Source organism: Ostrea edulis, chromosome 2 (genome assembly GCF_947568905.1).
Source record: "Ostrea edulis chromosome 2, xbOstEdul1.1, whole genome shotgun sequence".
In the NCBI taxonomy this organism is placed as follows: Eukaryota; Metazoa; Mollusca; class Bivalvia; order Ostreida; family Ostreidae; genus Ostrea; species Ostrea edulis.
The window spans coordinates 54773006-54790393 of NC_079165.1; the positions used below are offsets into that span (position 1 = coordinate 54773006).

The following is a 17388-nucleotide window of genomic DNA, read 5'->3' on the forward strand; positions in this document are numbered from 1 at the left end:
CTTCTATAAGTAATGATAATTAACACCCTAGAGTACTCATTGAGTGGCATTAGTGTTTAATGGATGGTGTACTTGTATTTAAATTGGGGGCCAATGTACCTTTTTGCACTCCTGACTAGTTCCCAGACAAAGTGACATGTATAACTTTGAATCTTATTGGAACAGGTAATTCTTATATTTTCATTGTTGATGTAAGACAAACCTTGTAGTGATATTATTTTCTTAAATAATCTAAAAAGAGCACCCCCAAGACATAAATTTTGGTTACTACTTGCTAGAGAAATGTTTTTATTTTTGATTTTTAATGAGATTTTTAATCAAAATGCATAAATATTTGATGATATATATATGCAATTAAAATTATGTGTTAATTTCTCTTTTGCAAAATAATGGATAAGTTAATACCATACCTCAACATGACATGTGCTAAGTGAGGATACCAAATATCATCTGGGAAAGTGTAACATTTAATGCACCAAGGAGTAAACACATTAGCTTGTGAATTAAGTGCCTGATTGTGGTGGAATGGTAGACATTTCTGTCGCTGTGTAATATATGCATCAGGCTTTTCTGAAATCTGACAAATGTCAAAGTACACAATTTAACTGTTTAAACTCAAAATAAGATGAAAGGAAATGATTACCTATAGCTCTTTTAGTGGTAGTGATTGATTTAACAAGTGTTTCATTTTTATAATCGGTGATGTTTTGTTTCTAAATTTTGGTCAGAAATAATGATTGCATATCTTGTTTGATGTGTACACACAGGAAGTACAAACAATATGAAATATAATGGCTATAAGTCTACTAATGCACAAATCAATTACTGCACAAGCGAGATTTTATACCTTATTTGAAGTATGTATCCAGTTTTCCCTTTCTTGTGGAACATATTTTGTTAAATTATGTACAAATCAACAATACAGTTGTTGGTGCAAGATAAATATGTTGCACTCACTTAAAAGTACCCCCCCCCCCCCCCAAAAGAGAAACTCTGTGAGATGCATTTTACAATTTCATGGTACATAACAACATAAGTAATATTCGAAAATTAACTGAAGTTCTAGAAGATTTGAATATTTAAAACATTTTTCTGAAAAACAAGGCAATTTGGGAAAGTTAATGAAATGTAAATGAATATCAGGAAACTATCAGTTTCCCTTGCCCTTACTTGTGTTAGAGAATAAATGCAAATTAATATCTTAAATGTTTGAAATGAAATAGTGATTTTGTAGAAATGCTGATTCCACAGAAAGATTAGTTTTTTGTTTGTGTAAATTGTGGTTTTACACCGTCACGCTTTCCTAATCTGAAATGACTCTTTATATGTCATCACTATTAGATTTTAATTAACAAGTACAACATTGAAACAGTGGCATTTCTTTTTTTTTTTTCTTTTTTTTTTTTTTTTATACATGTTTGTAGCTATGAAAATTATGGAACTACACATGTACAACTGCCTTCACTCCAGCCTCTGACATGGATGATGCACCTGAAACTATTTTCCTTTATGGTTTTGAAATATGTTGAAAATAATTAATGTGCATATAGTCACATCAGTGGCAGTTTTGAAGGTCTTTGTCCCATGGCTATATGCTGTGATTAAATGCACATGTAGGCTAAAAGAACTCAATGTATGTATGACATAATGGGAAGGACTTGCTCATTTGGGCCACTTGAGTCAAGTGTTTGCAGATTTGTTCACCATGTTTGTAGCCTTCTCGTGTAAAATCTCGGAATGAGGATCTGAATACAAAGTTTGTAAACAGGAGAAATGTACTCCTATATAGCTTAGTGTTGATCAAGAATATGCTTAAAACCCCAGGGAAGACAACTAATTGATTCTGTAATATTATTAATAGTATATACTTAATAGTAAGTAATGTGAAGTTAGTTTTTATAAAAATTCCATTGCCAGGCCTGGGGTCAATTACATAGCAATGTAATGCATTACATTACCATTACTTAGTAAATTTTACATTACCGTTACTCCTATTTTAAAATCTAATGCATTGCATTACACACTACTTGAGAGTACATTACATATATAACATATTGCTATGACAGAATTTTTTAAAATTCATAATAACTTAAAAAATTTAAATATACAGTAAACATAAGCCCACAAAATATTCATCAATGTTAGGAGACGCATTGAGGTAGTGACTTACTATACCTGAAGGTATTAAAACTAAAACTAAAATGTTGTTCATTAGATACTGTTAACTCTTAAAGACAATAGACATGAAGTTAATCTCTGTGTTCATAAGGTCTAAAAGTCAATCACTAATATAATGAATTAATCCAAACCTCCAAAATATCAAATATTTGAAGTAATGTAATGGAATGTAATGTGCATTACAATATATATAAGTTTTATAGGCTGATATATAGGAAAACTCCAAGTTAGAGTAGATTCAAATTTCAGATTGTGGCCTCCAGGGTAGGGTGGGGCCACATAAGGGGGATACAAATTATAGGAAAATCTTTTTCTCCAGAACCACCAGACCAATTTCAATCAAACTTGGAACAAATCATCCTTAGGTGAAGGGGATTCAAAATTGTTGAAATGAAGGGCCATGTCCCCTTCTAAGGGGAGATAATCACAAAAATGCTAAAATAGGGTGGGGTCATTTAAAAATATTCTCAAGAACCACTAGGTCAGAAGAGCTGAAATTTACATGAAAGCTTTCTGACAAAGTGGAGATTCAAGTTGTAAAAATCATGAGGCCTGGGGTTAGGAAGGGGCCACAAGAGGGATCAATGTTTACATGCAAATGTATAGGGAACCAAACTTGGCACAAAGCATCCTTGAATGAATTTGTTAATATGAAAGGCCATCTGTCTACAAGAAAATGTGATAATCAATGAATTTGTAGTCAAGTTTAATAATTGAGGTTGATAATTAATGAAGTCGTTACCTTTGAAAAAAATTCTGAACCAAGCTGCTTGTATAATAATAGTTTTGCTCAAGCTTGTTTATTGCTAGGAACTGCTGCTCAGGTGAGCAATGTGGTCCATGGGCCTCTTGTTATAGATACAAATTTAAAAGCACATTTAATACATATTTTGATAGATGAAGCAAATGATTTGTGACCTTTTTTTATGCTTGCATCAATATATTTCTTGTATGATCATATAACATAGATAAAAATTAGCTTCATTCCTCAAAGGAATAATTTTTTCTAAAGTTTCACCAATATTGCTTTACTTTCAGCAAAACTTGTTAATATTGAAATATAGCATAGATCCTCTTTGCTATCAGTCAAGGTCAGTAAGTGTGGCAGTGGTAGTGGTAGTTCAAATGACAACAGAAAAAAATTACTACATATACTGATTAATTGATCAACATCTGAATTATTTTTTTTTTTTTTTGAATTTGACACACAAGCTTAGAATTGATGTAGATATTTAAAAAATAGAATAAAAAAGAAAAGGCATGTGGTTGTGCATTGCAACCACAGTTAACCTAAAGAAAATGTCTTTGGAATTGTGTGGGTATTAAAACTCGAGGGGAGCTGAATTATCATGATTACTGCAGCTTATTCTGCTTATTCCAAGTTCAGCATTCAGCACATTCAGAGGTAGAAAGTGATCTTCGAGTTGATGTGATCTGCTTGCTGAAAATTATTGGTGGACAATGCTGGTACTTACAAAATTTCAATGAATTAATTGAAGCAGGTTTGAGAACTTGGAATTAGTTGGAAACCTTAAACATTTTTATATATTTATATTGCAAATCGCATTTTCCTCTATGAACCAACCAATTTCAGCATGCGACACAATCCGTTCATATTGACTATGAACGGATTCTGAACTAGTTTAAAGCACGCAACTGAGAGAGCGTAATGATTTGAAAAAAATCCAACATGTGTTACAAAGATCTCACAAAGTCACACCCTGGATTAAGATTGTGAACTTACGTGGATTATCATCCCAATCTTGTGGTCTCCTAGCTAAACTTATAGGCTGTGACATAGATGGATCTTAGGAGTTCGTTTTATGCAACAAAATATTTCCTGACTTATACAAACAATGTAAACAAATGTTGATTTAGTAAATGAATGAAAATATAATGGCGCGATTCACAGAATTTGCCTCAAATCCAAATCTGTTCATATTGACCATGAATAGCTCAAAAGTGCTGTTCATTTCTTAAATAATTGAAAAAAAATTTTTTTGACCTGATGCTGACTCCAGTATTTGATAAACATCTTATAAAAAGTTTTTGCACACTCTTCATGGTATCAGTGATAATTTACATACCTAACTTGTAAGCAAATTGACAGTCACAAATTTCTGAACTGAAACTAAATTGTAATGGTTTTCATAAAAGAGACATGTATTAGAAAAGAGACAAAGAGACATGTATTAGATTAATTATGAGTATTAAGATTTTTAAGTTAACATACTCCAACAATTCATATTCTGTATTTTACTGAATGTTTTTAAAACCTATACAATCTAATGTGTACTTTGTGGATACTATAGAATAGATGATAATAGACTTCAAGTGACTAGCAAGATAATGTGTTAGCTGTGATAGACATGCTATCATTCTTTGTAATAAGATCTGAGATATGCAAGTAGTAGACACACACACACACACACACACACACACACACACACACATATATATATATCTATGTCAACACAAAATTGTATTGCAAACAAGAGTAACTGAAAATTTCCAAATTTTGTAAAACATATTTCCTCTTTGTTCCTAAAATTTGAAATGCACGATTGCACACCTGTATCTAAACAAAGAACCATCAGATAAAAACAATTATATTCCAACCAGTCTGCAGAAATTGTTAATCAATATTCCAAAATAAAGTGATGCAGGATATTTCAGGAAAACAGTGATTTTATCCTGAAGATGAATGCCTAATTTATGCAGGTACAACTGTCGAGTGACTGGTTAAAGTGATTGTCATTTAAATTCCTTCCCAATAATTCTGCATCATGGAGTTTATTGGAGGATGATCAAGCCTGCCTGCTAAGCACTTTGGAAAAATGTTTCACCAACATAATGAGTCATGCCTTCCGTCTGGTGATCATTTTGAGTCATAACCAGGTCTCTTGTTAGCTTGCCATTCTCTCTCCAAGACTCGTGTGTCATACTGAAACAAATCATTGGCTCTGACTGCAGGCAGGGCAGTTTTAAAAAAGAGATCGGATTTGTTCATTGAGGGGATATCTAGCTGTGTGTATGTGTGTAAGGAAGCAGCTAATGGTTTATTCAGCAGAGTATTGGGGGAATTATTTACGCCTCAGTTAAACCTAGTTCAGACACACCTGCAGAGAATAATACTTTGTATCCAACTATTGGGACAGATTTAATGTGATTGAAACCAATGATGGAATTCAGGGTTCTTCAGGTGATGATCAGGGGTGTTTAACCAGCAGATAGTTTGTTCATATATTTTACTATTGCTTTGATACAGATATATTTGCTTCTTTTGGATTTAAAACTAGTAGCTGTGAACCAACAGTGTATGATATAAAGACTATTTTGTCAGTTTTTGTATTCTTGTACACTGTTAGGAATTATATGCTGTTGAATAGTTCAAGGAAAGAAGGAAAACAAACCACATTGTCCAATGTTGAGTCTGGTACATGCCTTACTATATGAAAACAAACCACATTGTCCAATGTTGAGTCTGGTACATGCCTTACTATATGAAAACAAACCACATTGTCCAATGTTGAGTCTGGTACATGCCTTACTATATGCTCCCAAAGTCAAGTTTTTGTGTCCTCTTCGTGTGGAGTTTTTTTTAAAAGATGCTTTTAAAATTGTTTTTTCTGGATTTGTTAATGCTTGTTCATTCAATATTGATGTCTATAGTCTTTACGATTTATATTTTTAGAGAATGACACAGTATAAAACTGAATACAAATTTATGCTGTTTTAATAGCTTGTGATTAAAGTTCTCTTAGCCACATAATTCTTAACCACTCAAGGAATAAAGAAATGTTTAGAAAAATAAAGTTATGAGACTTTTGGCCTGTTTACTAGTGTGGTTCATTACAGAACATTAGCCGAATTGGAGGTCAAAGCCCCAAAAGACAAAATATGTTCCTCTTAATTTCCCTCTGTGTCTGCTCTTACTGACAGTAGTAATGGCTGTCGAGATCTGATATGGAGGATCAGGTTTCTGTCTAAATCTGTTCAACTGATGTTGTTGTACAATCATGATAGGAGCATGTGTATGCTGATGCATATTTATGTGCTATGACTCTCGGTTTTTGGAGATCCTTAAACACTTTGTTTCTGCCAATGAACTTTACTGGTGACAATAAATCAAAATATTGAGGTTTCCTCCAGGGCACAATTTTTGTTAGCCACTTTAGAAAGCAGAGTAAACTACCGTGAAAAATATCACATTAATGGATATATTGAATAAAATAAAGCAAAATAAACAATGACATAAATAGATTATCCAAATGACGATTTTAAACAATTTATAGTGTCTGTCTGTTAACATTTTTTTCAGTCCTAATTCTAGAATACATGAGTTAGCCTAAATAGATAGAGGATGTCATATGTTGTGTTTGTAAAATTTATTTCACTGGCTATACCTGTAATAATGCATTGATCTATTTATATTTCCCTTTTTAGGTGCAATTTGAAACGAGTCATCATGTCATCACCTACTCCCTCTCAGAGCGATACGGTTACCACAGCATCCACCGCCTCCAATTCATCGGACAGCGAGATGGAAAATGCCAATGGGCCTAATACCCGCTGTTCCATTTGCCAAGAAACATACACAATACCCAAAGTTCTTAGCTGTTTTCATACTTTTTGTCAACCCTGTCTCGAGAAACTTCAGGAAGTGGCAGACAAGATAAGCTGCCCAGAGTGCCACCAAGATACATTTCTTGGGGGTCAAGGCTTGACAGGTCTTCTGCCTGATTACGCTGTCAGCAACCTATTGGAAACAAACGCATTAGATACAAGTGCCTTACATTGTACAGGCTGCAAAAGCAAAGAAACCAACGCTGTTGCAAGGTGCTTTGATTGTGCAAATTTCTTGTGTGCCAACTGTGTCATGGCTCACCAATTTATGCACTGTTTTGAAGGACATAGGGTAGCAAGTCTGAGTGAAATTCAAGGCAGTAAAGATGAAAACGGCAGTGGCAAGTCAGAGAAGCCTATTTACTGTCCCAGGCACAAGACAGATGTCCTGAAGTTCTTCTGCAAAACCTGTGTTCAGCCCATCTGTAAAGAGTGCACAGTTTTTGACCATGGAAGAGGCCATGACTGCTCCTTCATCATGGACATCGGAGAAAAACAGATGGAAGTCTTGCAGAGGATGGAAGAGGATGCAAAAAACAAAGTCAATGAACTGCGTGTAGCAGCCAAAGGGATTGAACACATTTCTAGTCGCCTGCAGGTACAATACCACAAAGCTCAGAATGACATCAATGATACCTACAACTTTTACAGAGCAATGCTGGAGGAAAGAAAACAAGAATCTCTGAAGGAACTCGATCAGGTTTTCAACACTAAGCAAGTTGCCATCAGCTCTTTGGCTCAGAAGATCCAAGAAAACATCGATCGTCTTTTCCAAGGATGTGACTTTGTTGACAAAGTTGTCAAATATGCAAGCATCACTGAAGCTTTGATGTTCAAAAATCTGGTGGAACAACGATTTCAGAATATGTTCAACTTCTGTCCAGACATCAACAATCAGATGTATTTTGATATTGAGTTTGTGTCTAACTTTCAGGCCATCACCACTGGTGTACGCAACACTTTTGGATACATACGTGAAGCAGAAGACATCATTCCTCCTGTACAGAAACCACCTCCCATTGCCAGACCCAACGGTGTCATAACTACCACCACCACCTCCACATCCTCTTCACCACCTCTAACCAATGGTCATATTTTTGAGACACCCATGCTGTCAAAAGATTTTGGTGGCTCTCAGAATAGCCTCATATTTCCACCTGCTGACACTAACATGTATGAGAAGTGGTCCAATGGTATGGACATTTTCCAGAATGGCATTGATGTCTTTTCTACCAGTGCTGATCCTTTGTTTGACATATCAAGTAAGCTCAACCTTACGAGTCTTTATCCACCGAAGTCACAGCTGAAACGACAGAAAATGATCTACCACTGCAAATTTGGAGAGTTTGGTGTCATGGAAGGCCAGTTCACTGAACCAAGTGGAGTAGCAGTGAATGCACAGAACGACATCATTGTCGCAGACACAAATAATCATAGAATCCAAATCTTTGATAAAGAAGGAAGATTCAAATTTCAATTTGGAGAATGTGGGAAGAGAGATGGTCAGTTGCTCTATCCAAACAGAGTGGCGGTGGTGAAATCATCAGGCGACATCATTGTTACAGAACGAAGTCCAACCCATCAAATCCAGATCTATAACCAGTATGGGCAATTTGTGCGCAAATTTGGTGCCAATATACTCCAGCATCCACGAGGCGTGACAGTAGACAACAAAGGCAGAATTGTCATTGTGGAATGCAAAGTCATGAGAGTAATCATCTTTGACCAGTTTGGGAATGTTATCCACAAATTTGGTTGCTCCAAGCACCTTGAATTTCCAAATGGCGTAGTCGTCAATGACAAGGAAGAAATTTTCATTAGCGACAATAGAGCTCATTGTGTGAAGGTCTTCAACTACCAAGGAGTCTTTTTAAGGCAGATTGGAGGAGAGGGCATCACAAACTACCCTATTGGCGTTGGCATTAACAGTGCAGGAGAAATCCTGGTTGCTGATAACCACAACAACTTCAACCTTACGATTTTCACTCAAGATGGCCAGCTTATCAATGCCTTGGAGAGCAAGGTCAAACATGCACAATGTTTCGATGTGTCTCTGATGGACGATGGTTCTGTTGTACTAGCAAGCAAAGACTACCGTCTCTACATTTACAGGTATGCTCAGATACCTGGCATTCCCATGTAGTAATCAAGCAGCGACATGCTGATTTAATGTGGGGCTAAGTGAATATTATACAGTGTCCAAAGCAACTTACAAGGTAGCGTTGCTTCAAAATAGACTGGAATAAAATCCAATTTTTATGTATTACTCAAATGTTCATTTTCTAGTCAACATTTGAAAATGATGCCAAGTATGGATATCAAATTAAATAGGAATTTAGGGGGCAAGGAAAACCCTTTAATATTGTAAGCTTGTATCAGCAGTGTCACAGGCACATGTCATGTTTTTAATCATTTTGCATGCCATTACTGTTAAATTTATACAAAAATCAGTATTTTCATCCAATCTTTGTGCCTGTTACAGTGGCTTATATGAGCATGAGCCCCATGGAACAACCTCAGACTTTGTACACAAATTTGAAAGCCTTTGTTCATATTTGATATGTGATAGCCGTGTTTTTGTTGTGGCTCTTCTTCACAAATTTGTAAATGAAATGCCTGCTTTTGTAAGTTATTATTTGATAGTTTGAATTGTGTTATGGTATATATATATAAGTGTTATTTAGTCGTTTAATTTACTAGTTGTTCTTTTTCATTTTTTCCAAGTTATTAATATTTTTCTCGTTGTTGGTATTTTTTGAAGATATTACACCGAGATGGGTTAGGAATTTCACTGTGTTTTATTGAGTGTGCTTTTTTTTTTGCCATAAGATAGGATAATCTTTTTTGAGTGCTACCTCAATGTTCAGAGAATCAAAGATCAAAATATACTGCAATTTAATGTCATCTCTCAATGAATTATGCAAACAAGAAGTCAAAAGGAAGTTCATATCCATTGATCATTATATATTATATATAGTGTACACCTCAAAACTTTACTCCTTTTAATAAGATGAATTTAAGGATAGGAAGGGGAAAAAACCAAGGTGAGATGGATTTGTTTTTTACTGAAATTAAAAATATAGATGGGGGGAAAAAAGAGCTAAAGAAACCAAATTAAAAGTGCAGGCGCGTTGAAGAGTGATGATAGAACACAAGTATAATGGCTGCTGCTTTTATAAAGAATTTAAGTTGACGGATTTTTACTTTGTATGTAACTGAAATTTGTAGAGCTTTAAATAACATGGTTTTTGTGCAATGTTTAGAGGGGAAGGATAAGGCGTTTTGTAGTGTTGTATTTTTATACTAAAATGTTTGTACAACTTTTTAATTTTTGGCTTTTTTTTTCTTTGGGGTAATGTAATACTATTGTAAAATGGTTTTCTAAGAACATGAAGAATAAGGTAGAAACATCTATGTTAAAGATTGATAAAAAGAATTTCTTTTTGAACAAATATGATACCTTTCATGGCTTGCTTTCTTCTGTACCAATGTATTTTGGGTTATTTTATATTGTTGTCAACCAGAAAATTTCATATCAGTCTGTTGTCAAGAAAGCATTTCCATAAAAATATCTTTAAACACTTAAAAAACCGTGCTTCTCAGCTTGCACATCCACTAGCATGAAAGTGCCAGAGCATTTGCATTTTTCTCATAATAATTTGCCATATTGTTAGAGTTTTTTATATCCCCAACAAAAATTTACATTGCAATGTTATTTTGTTAGTGAACAAAGAATTCAATGTTTCATTTCCATTCATACCTCCCCCATCATGTAGCAAAAGGAATGTTACAAACTTTACTGTTACAGCATGGTGCTAACCGTTAGACTTGATCATTTCATGCACTTTCATGCTAGTGGCTCGTCTCAAATATTTTGAAAAGTATTGTTGTACTTTGAGTGTGTTCATAAACATTGATTATTTTTCTACAAAATGCTGTTAAAAATTGTTGTTTTTGGGAGGTTGTGTTGAAATCTTACCACAGTGTCTTCCTTCCTGTGTAAAAGTTCGTTGTTAAGTCTACATTCATTGACTTGGCCCAGGAAAAAAGGCAATGAGTAATGTTAATTCCATTCTCATTGGTTGAAATAATTTTATCCCAAATTTGGATGGGTGGACTGACTGGATTTTTACAGGCATGGGTCATTCATTCTTTCTGCTGTTCAACAGATTTGTTGTGTATGCAAACATACGATAAAGTTCAGTAATATCTTTTATATTAAAGGCCATGTTTGTATTTAGTTTGTTAGAGTTTTGGGGGTTTTTTTTTTGTGAGAATGACTGCATTATATTTTGTATTTTGCAATCTGCCAATGGTGCTGAAAGCATCTCAATCTTCTGTCTTCTTAGCTTGTGTGTGCACATTTTCTCTTGGAACCATTCATCAGCACTGGATTTTCTGCAAACCAGCTGAAACTAGTACTTCTTGAGATTTTTTCTTTTAGTGGGAATTGTAAGCCAAGAACACATTCTTCTACCCACTATATTATGAAAGGAGCCTTCGGCAATCCATAAGATAACCGACTGTTTGACAACATTCCTCCCCGTTTGTGCTCTACTACTGTTTTTGTCGTTGATTTTAGTAAGATACGACCAATGAATATACGGTGTTCATCTATGCTCATTTATGAATCGAGATTTTTATTGAACTTTGCCTCCAGTCACATTTTTTGTTGTTAAATTATTTTGTATTTGTTGACTTGTATTATGCTGCCATTCTGAGGGCACTTATGTGCACAGTCATTTGTTGTGTGTATGTCAAGTAACATAACTCCGGGGAAAAGTAGCTGTTGTGACATTTTAATGAAGAACGTTAATGCAGTGTTGTTTTTTTTTTTTTTTTTTTTTGTCCTTGGAAAAGAGAGTGGCCTCCCCTTGATATAGAAACTAATCTAATCCAAATGTTATGTGGTTTGAGAACAGTACTCTAATCCAGAGCAAAAATCGGACAGTAAATGAAATTTATATTTTAAAAACTTGGGATTTTGGGTGTGTGTGTGTGAATATATATAATGTGTGTGAGAAGATTTTAGAATAAAGTACTTATGGAATAGAGAAGTTCTCACTCCACCATGTTGTTGAGTGTCAGTGTTTTTGGCAATCAAGCTGTTATAATTGTGCCATTGTATAATCTTGGTTTGTTTTTGTTTGCCCCTTATTTATATTTCAGTTGATAGGATGTGCATGTGTGTGGTCAATACAATCATAAGTTATTCTGTAGTTAGATTTTTAATATGTTCTTTGATGTGAATCCTAATTTAGTTTATATCTGTGATTATAGTATATTAACTTCAGGAACTTTGATTATTTTAACAAAAGTTAAGACATCTCGTTCTTAATTTAGAAGGTGGAGGAGTAGCTTGTCTTTCTTCCATGACTTTGCCGTTGGCATTATATGGAAATGGCAAGGAATGGCGTGAAGAAATTTTCTTGCTCCTCGAGAACTTAAGTAAATAACTGGCATTACTGAATTGGAGTTTTATGTTAAGTCCTCTCTTTGTAATACAACAAGAGAGTAACTGTTCCTTATTCTTGAGTGTAAATGATGTTTATTTATGTTGTATTTTTTATTTGGAAAAGTCCCAGGAAACCACAGAGGCCAGCAGGCATCACTATTTCGATTAAAGTGCACTCTCAGTTGCATTGCATTGTGGACTTGACTTTCTGTGTTTTCAGGTATTCCTATGTTATATATTACTTATAGAGGCATCTGTCTGCAGGTAGAGGTTACAGATTGGTGCAAAGGTTAATGTTCTTGTTAAATTCTAAAAAGGTCCGAATTGTTTGGTTGGTTTTTTTTTCTCTTCTCTTTATTGTTTAGGATTTTCATATTCCCTTTCCCATTTTCAAACCGTGTTTTCTCTTGATTTTTTTCCCCCAGGATGTATTGCTACAAAATATGAGGCCTTTTTTAAAGACAAATTTTGCATCCATATCTGCCAAAATATGATTTCATTTTAAATAGCGTAGTGTTAATTCTAATCCATTGGAAGAACTTCAGTATAAAGTTGTATTATATGATATAGTTAGAAAATATGTTGTGCAGTTTTATAAGTTATTCATACAGACATTTATCGTGTTGTTGTTAAATGCTTCATTCCAGTTCTATATAATTCTGGGATTTTTTATCGGATTATTTATGATGCTAATGCACTAGCAAAACAAAAATGTAATACGTAATACATTTTATTGTGTTAATCAAATGGAACATCACTCAAAAATTGCCAGGGAGCTTTAAAAATCTATCTTGCGTTACTGTGACCACCCTATCAAAAAGCATCATCAACTTCGCTTAGTGAATCAAAGAGATTATTAGTCATAGGTTTATTTACATTTGTACATGACATAAGACTACAAATTCCTCTGTGATTTGCTACATATATACATCATATATTTTACAAGTCATAAATCCCCCATCCTATGAATATATTGTTATTGTTAGACTTAATTTTTTTTTTACAAAAAAATATTGGGAAAAAAAAAAGGTTTGTTGGGGTTGAATGGAAGGTTTGTCCACTTTGTGAAATCAAGAGTAATAAACCTTGAGTGCTCTCTCTCTTCAACTTATCAGCCAAATAGCATACACCATTATGACTGAATGTGTATGTTTGAATATTATTTTAACAAGTTGTATAAGTATTTGTTTATGTTTAAACAAGTATTCACAATATGGAAGGAATTAAATAGGGTCATCAAGTGAAATTTGTAGGATTTATCATATGTTTGATGTGGAATTTTGATTTTGTTATTTTCTTTGGACAAATTTGCCAAAGGGTGTTCAGCATTAATGTTTCAAGATAATAGAGAGCAAGAAATTTTTTGCAATGTTGATTTTTTTTTCCTCGTTAATGTTTTATAAAGAAAAGTCTGCCAGTTAATCCCTTTTTTGTTGACCTTTTTATACTTACATTTACAGTTAGGTAGAAATATATGCTTATTGTCTTAATTTATCACTTTATGCAATTTTACAAGACCACTGTACAAACAGTTCAGTGTTCATATAAAGGGAATGAACAATTAATTGTTAATTTGAAAGGAAATGGAATAGAATGGCATTTAACCAGGAAATCTGGTCTTAAATGGTGGTCTGGTGTTAAGTTTTGTAACCAAGATTTTTTTCTTTTTTTTTCTTTTTTTTTTTGTTATTTAGCATTTAGTGTGAATGTGTTTTCCTGTTGTAATCCAGTGTACAAAAGTTGAGTTTCTTTTAGAGTTTTGCTTTGCTGTTTTCAGTGTAGTTTAGATCAGTAGTCCTCGCTCATGGTATGTGAATTTGAAGTTCGAAAAGGAAATTCTTTTACATGATATATTTGTTTTACAAGAGGGAAAAATTATGTTCATTTGAAATGTTAGTTGCTGTTAAGTAAATATATGGAAATTCTTTCCAGAACCTGACAAAGTCACACTCAAAAGCTTACAAGCCCTTTACCTCTAATGCCAAAGACTACACTACTGCAAGAAGTATTTCGAAGATGATATCAGTCATTGCATTAAATCATAAATCAGTGTGCAATTTCTTGCCAGGATAAAATACTCATTCAGGGAATTAGGACAGTTGGGTGCAAGAAATGCATGTGTAGGTCATAAAAATGGTATGAATGATTCATTTTCAAATTCTCTTAGCTTAACATTATATCTGTGGAAATGTAAATTAGTGGAGATGGATTAGTCATATGAAATTGAAAAAAACAATATGGTTTTCAATGGTTGTTTCCGTCCATGTCTGGAAGCAGTCAGGGTTTCATGAATGTGTGACTTGGTCAGGTATTGTTCACTAGTCATGGAGCAGGATTTTTTTGCTTTTCACACATTCCATTTCTTCAAGAATTGAGGTTTTTCCAGCTATTAGTGAATGGCTAAAAAATTCTGTTCTCATCATCCTTGGTGACCAATCATTAGAAAGCATACCTATCCATGGAAAGGTCAACAGTGCAGGACAAGCCTTGAAGGTCACACAAACGTTCCCTCTTCTGATTGGTCACCAGTCATGTGCATCACTGTGAGTTGATTAGTTTAGAAGTTTGTTGTTTTTTGAATGGGTATATGGTTTTTTCACTGTCATCCTGTTAGCGATCTGAGTGTCCAGGCCTCCCAACTCAACCTGGCTAAAAAGAAAATTGTTAAAGGACACCTTATGCATTGTTTTTATACTAATTTGTGTTATTTTCTATGTAATTTTTGATGCAATAGTGCGTAGTCGTAGAACTATATACTTAGATGTTAACACTGATGGTTAAATTTTGATCTCTTATTTTGTATGTCAGGTTTTCATGTTAATATATCAACGTACAATGGAAAATTTTTAACTGTATTCACAGGTTTTTGTTATGCGTGTAAACTGAATGGAATTCAATAAAGTATTTTGTTTGCTTCAAATTTGATGTTTTGTTTATATATATATATATATAGTGTAGTAGTCTTTTGACTTGGTAGAACATGAATATCAGAAAGTTTGGTTGTAATGGCACCATATATTATACAAGGGTCCATGGTTCAAATCCTGGTCCAGCCATATATTTTATAAATAAGGCAGGCATAAACTGGTAAGTCCTGGCAGGAACAAACTGTCTTGGGCTTCAAACATATATGAAGGGAGAACTTTTATTTTTAGAATGAATGGATATTGATTGGTCTGGATACTTAGACAGTCGGAGCACTGATGTTTTCATCAGGATTCTTGGTCTTCTTGTAGATTGTATTAAGTTTTGCATTCTCTTATCTCTAGCTATACAAAACATCAACTTTGATATGATTTAAGGAACAATTGGATATCTGCAACTCTGTATAAAGTTGCCAGCGAAATTTTATAAAGATTAGCTCATTCTTGCTAAATATAACTGGATTTAGTTAATTGCTGCAGGTAGAATTTGGGCATTTAATAGTCTGTCTGATGCACTTGAAAGGAGGATCCATTGTCCATTACAGTGCTGGTTATTGGGGTGGGATACCCACGCTGAATTGTCTTCTACTCATCGCAACCCTTAATGTAATCCTGATTACATTAGCTGTGAAATTCACAAATAAGATTACATTCGCTGGCGGGGATTACGTTAGTTGGTTCTACAAAGCATCTTTGAGACAAGGGGGATATAAATTGTAAATTTCAGGATTCCTGCACCTCTGGGGCTTAATTGGCAAAATTTGATTTTCATATTCTGCACATCTGTAAGAAAAACTAAATGCATAGCGATATAGAACAGGAAGGCCGCTTCCAAAATTGTAAATTTCATTATCTTTGGGTTAGAGGTTCTGACTCCTGGATGGAACCAAACTTGGTATAGATAAGATAAGATAAGTTTATTCCAATTTTGGGCCCAGAGGGCATAACAGTAAGACAGTTTATAAAGAAGGAAATTCAAAAAAGAAAGAAAGCTTACAACATTAACTAAAGGTTACATAAACTGCATGTGGATGCAGCATGTTGGGGAAACAAGTACATACATATATGAATTGCTAATCATGTGTATACACAAGTAAATGGACAATATCAGTATTATACCAACATATGAATAATAAACTATAATGATTTTTGCAGTTTTAAAGCATTACTTCTTTTTCTGAAAGTTTGCACTAAATATTCACTCAATTTGACAATTACTGGTTTGTCTTCATTAATCATCAACCAAGTAAATTTGTCCTTATTTGTTAGATAGATGAAATTTTAGTTGAGCTTGTATATACCATTAAAAAACATATTTCTCTCTTCAACATAGAATGGACAATCAGTATAAGGAAATGAAATTCATCTTCTACACAATTAAGGTTACATAATTCACATATTCTAGCTTTTGTTTCTTTCTAAAGAAATCTTCTGGCCAGAATTGGTTTTTGTAAATTCATACCTTCCTCTTTCAATTCGAAGGTCATGTGCACTAATTCGAAATCTACATAAGAGTTTTTCTTAATTCTAGGGATTCTAAAAATATATAACTTTCCATAGTGAAGTTTTCTTTATACGAAAAATATGTTGTGAGTTTTCTTGATTTCTGACCCTCTTCACGTCGTTTTGACCAGTAAAGTAAAAATTGTTTCCGTACCCGATTCTTCATTTGTTTTTTGAAAAATGAGAATTTGAGATTTTTACAATTGGGTACCAAAATGCCCATTTTTCCTTAAAATAACTAATGTTTTTGTACCAACAATTTATATTGTATGATTCTCTGTATAAGCACTGTATAACAGGCATGATTCTGGGCAATTCTCAAGTCTATGCCAATATAATAAAATACTTTGGATTATATATATATGGTGTTTATGTGTAAAACATTTCAAAAAACATCTTTAATGCTATTTTGATGCTAAATCGAAACTGAAGGATATTTAGAATAAACAAGTAGTCCTTACCAAAATTGTATATTTCATGATCCTGGGGGCAGGGGTTTTAGTATCAGGTTAGGGCCAAAATGGTCAGTGATTACTTGTGTTATCAACTGAACATTTTTAACGTTTTCTTGATACATTGTATATACATTCCAATTCTTTTCAAATTTGGTTTGACTCATCTTTGAAACAAGTTGTAAATGTCACGGCTTCTGCATCCCCGGGGCCAATGTGGATATATAGAGTAAAAACTGCCATTCATTGA

At 33.9% G+C, this 17388-nt stretch overlaps 2 protein-coding genes across 4 annotated transcripts in view; one reads left to right on the forward strand and one right to left on the reverse strand.

Annotated features, from left to right (window-relative positions):
- LOC125678248 (B-box type zinc finger protein ncl-1-like) overlaps positions 1-17388 on the forward strand; it is an 18262-nt gene continuing 874 nt past the window's right edge. Inside the window, exons 1-2 of the mRNA XM_048916534.2 lie at positions 1-165; positions 6625-8916. Of these exons, the coding sequence (XP_048772491.1) occupies positions 137-165; positions 6625-8916 (2321 nt within the window). The 5' untranslated portion in view covers positions 1-136. The remainder of the gene's footprint in view (positions 166-6624; positions 8917-17388) is intronic.
- Positions 16080-17388, reverse strand: part of LOC125678249 (torsin-1A-like) — a 19602-nt gene continuing 18293 nt past the window's right edge. For all 3 annotated transcript variants that reach the window (XM_048916537.2, XM_048916539.2, XM_048916538.2), the window contains exon 5: positions 16080-17388. This exon is cut by the window's right edge and continues 6399 nt beyond it. The gene's annotated coding sequence lies outside the window, so the exon portion shown is untranslated.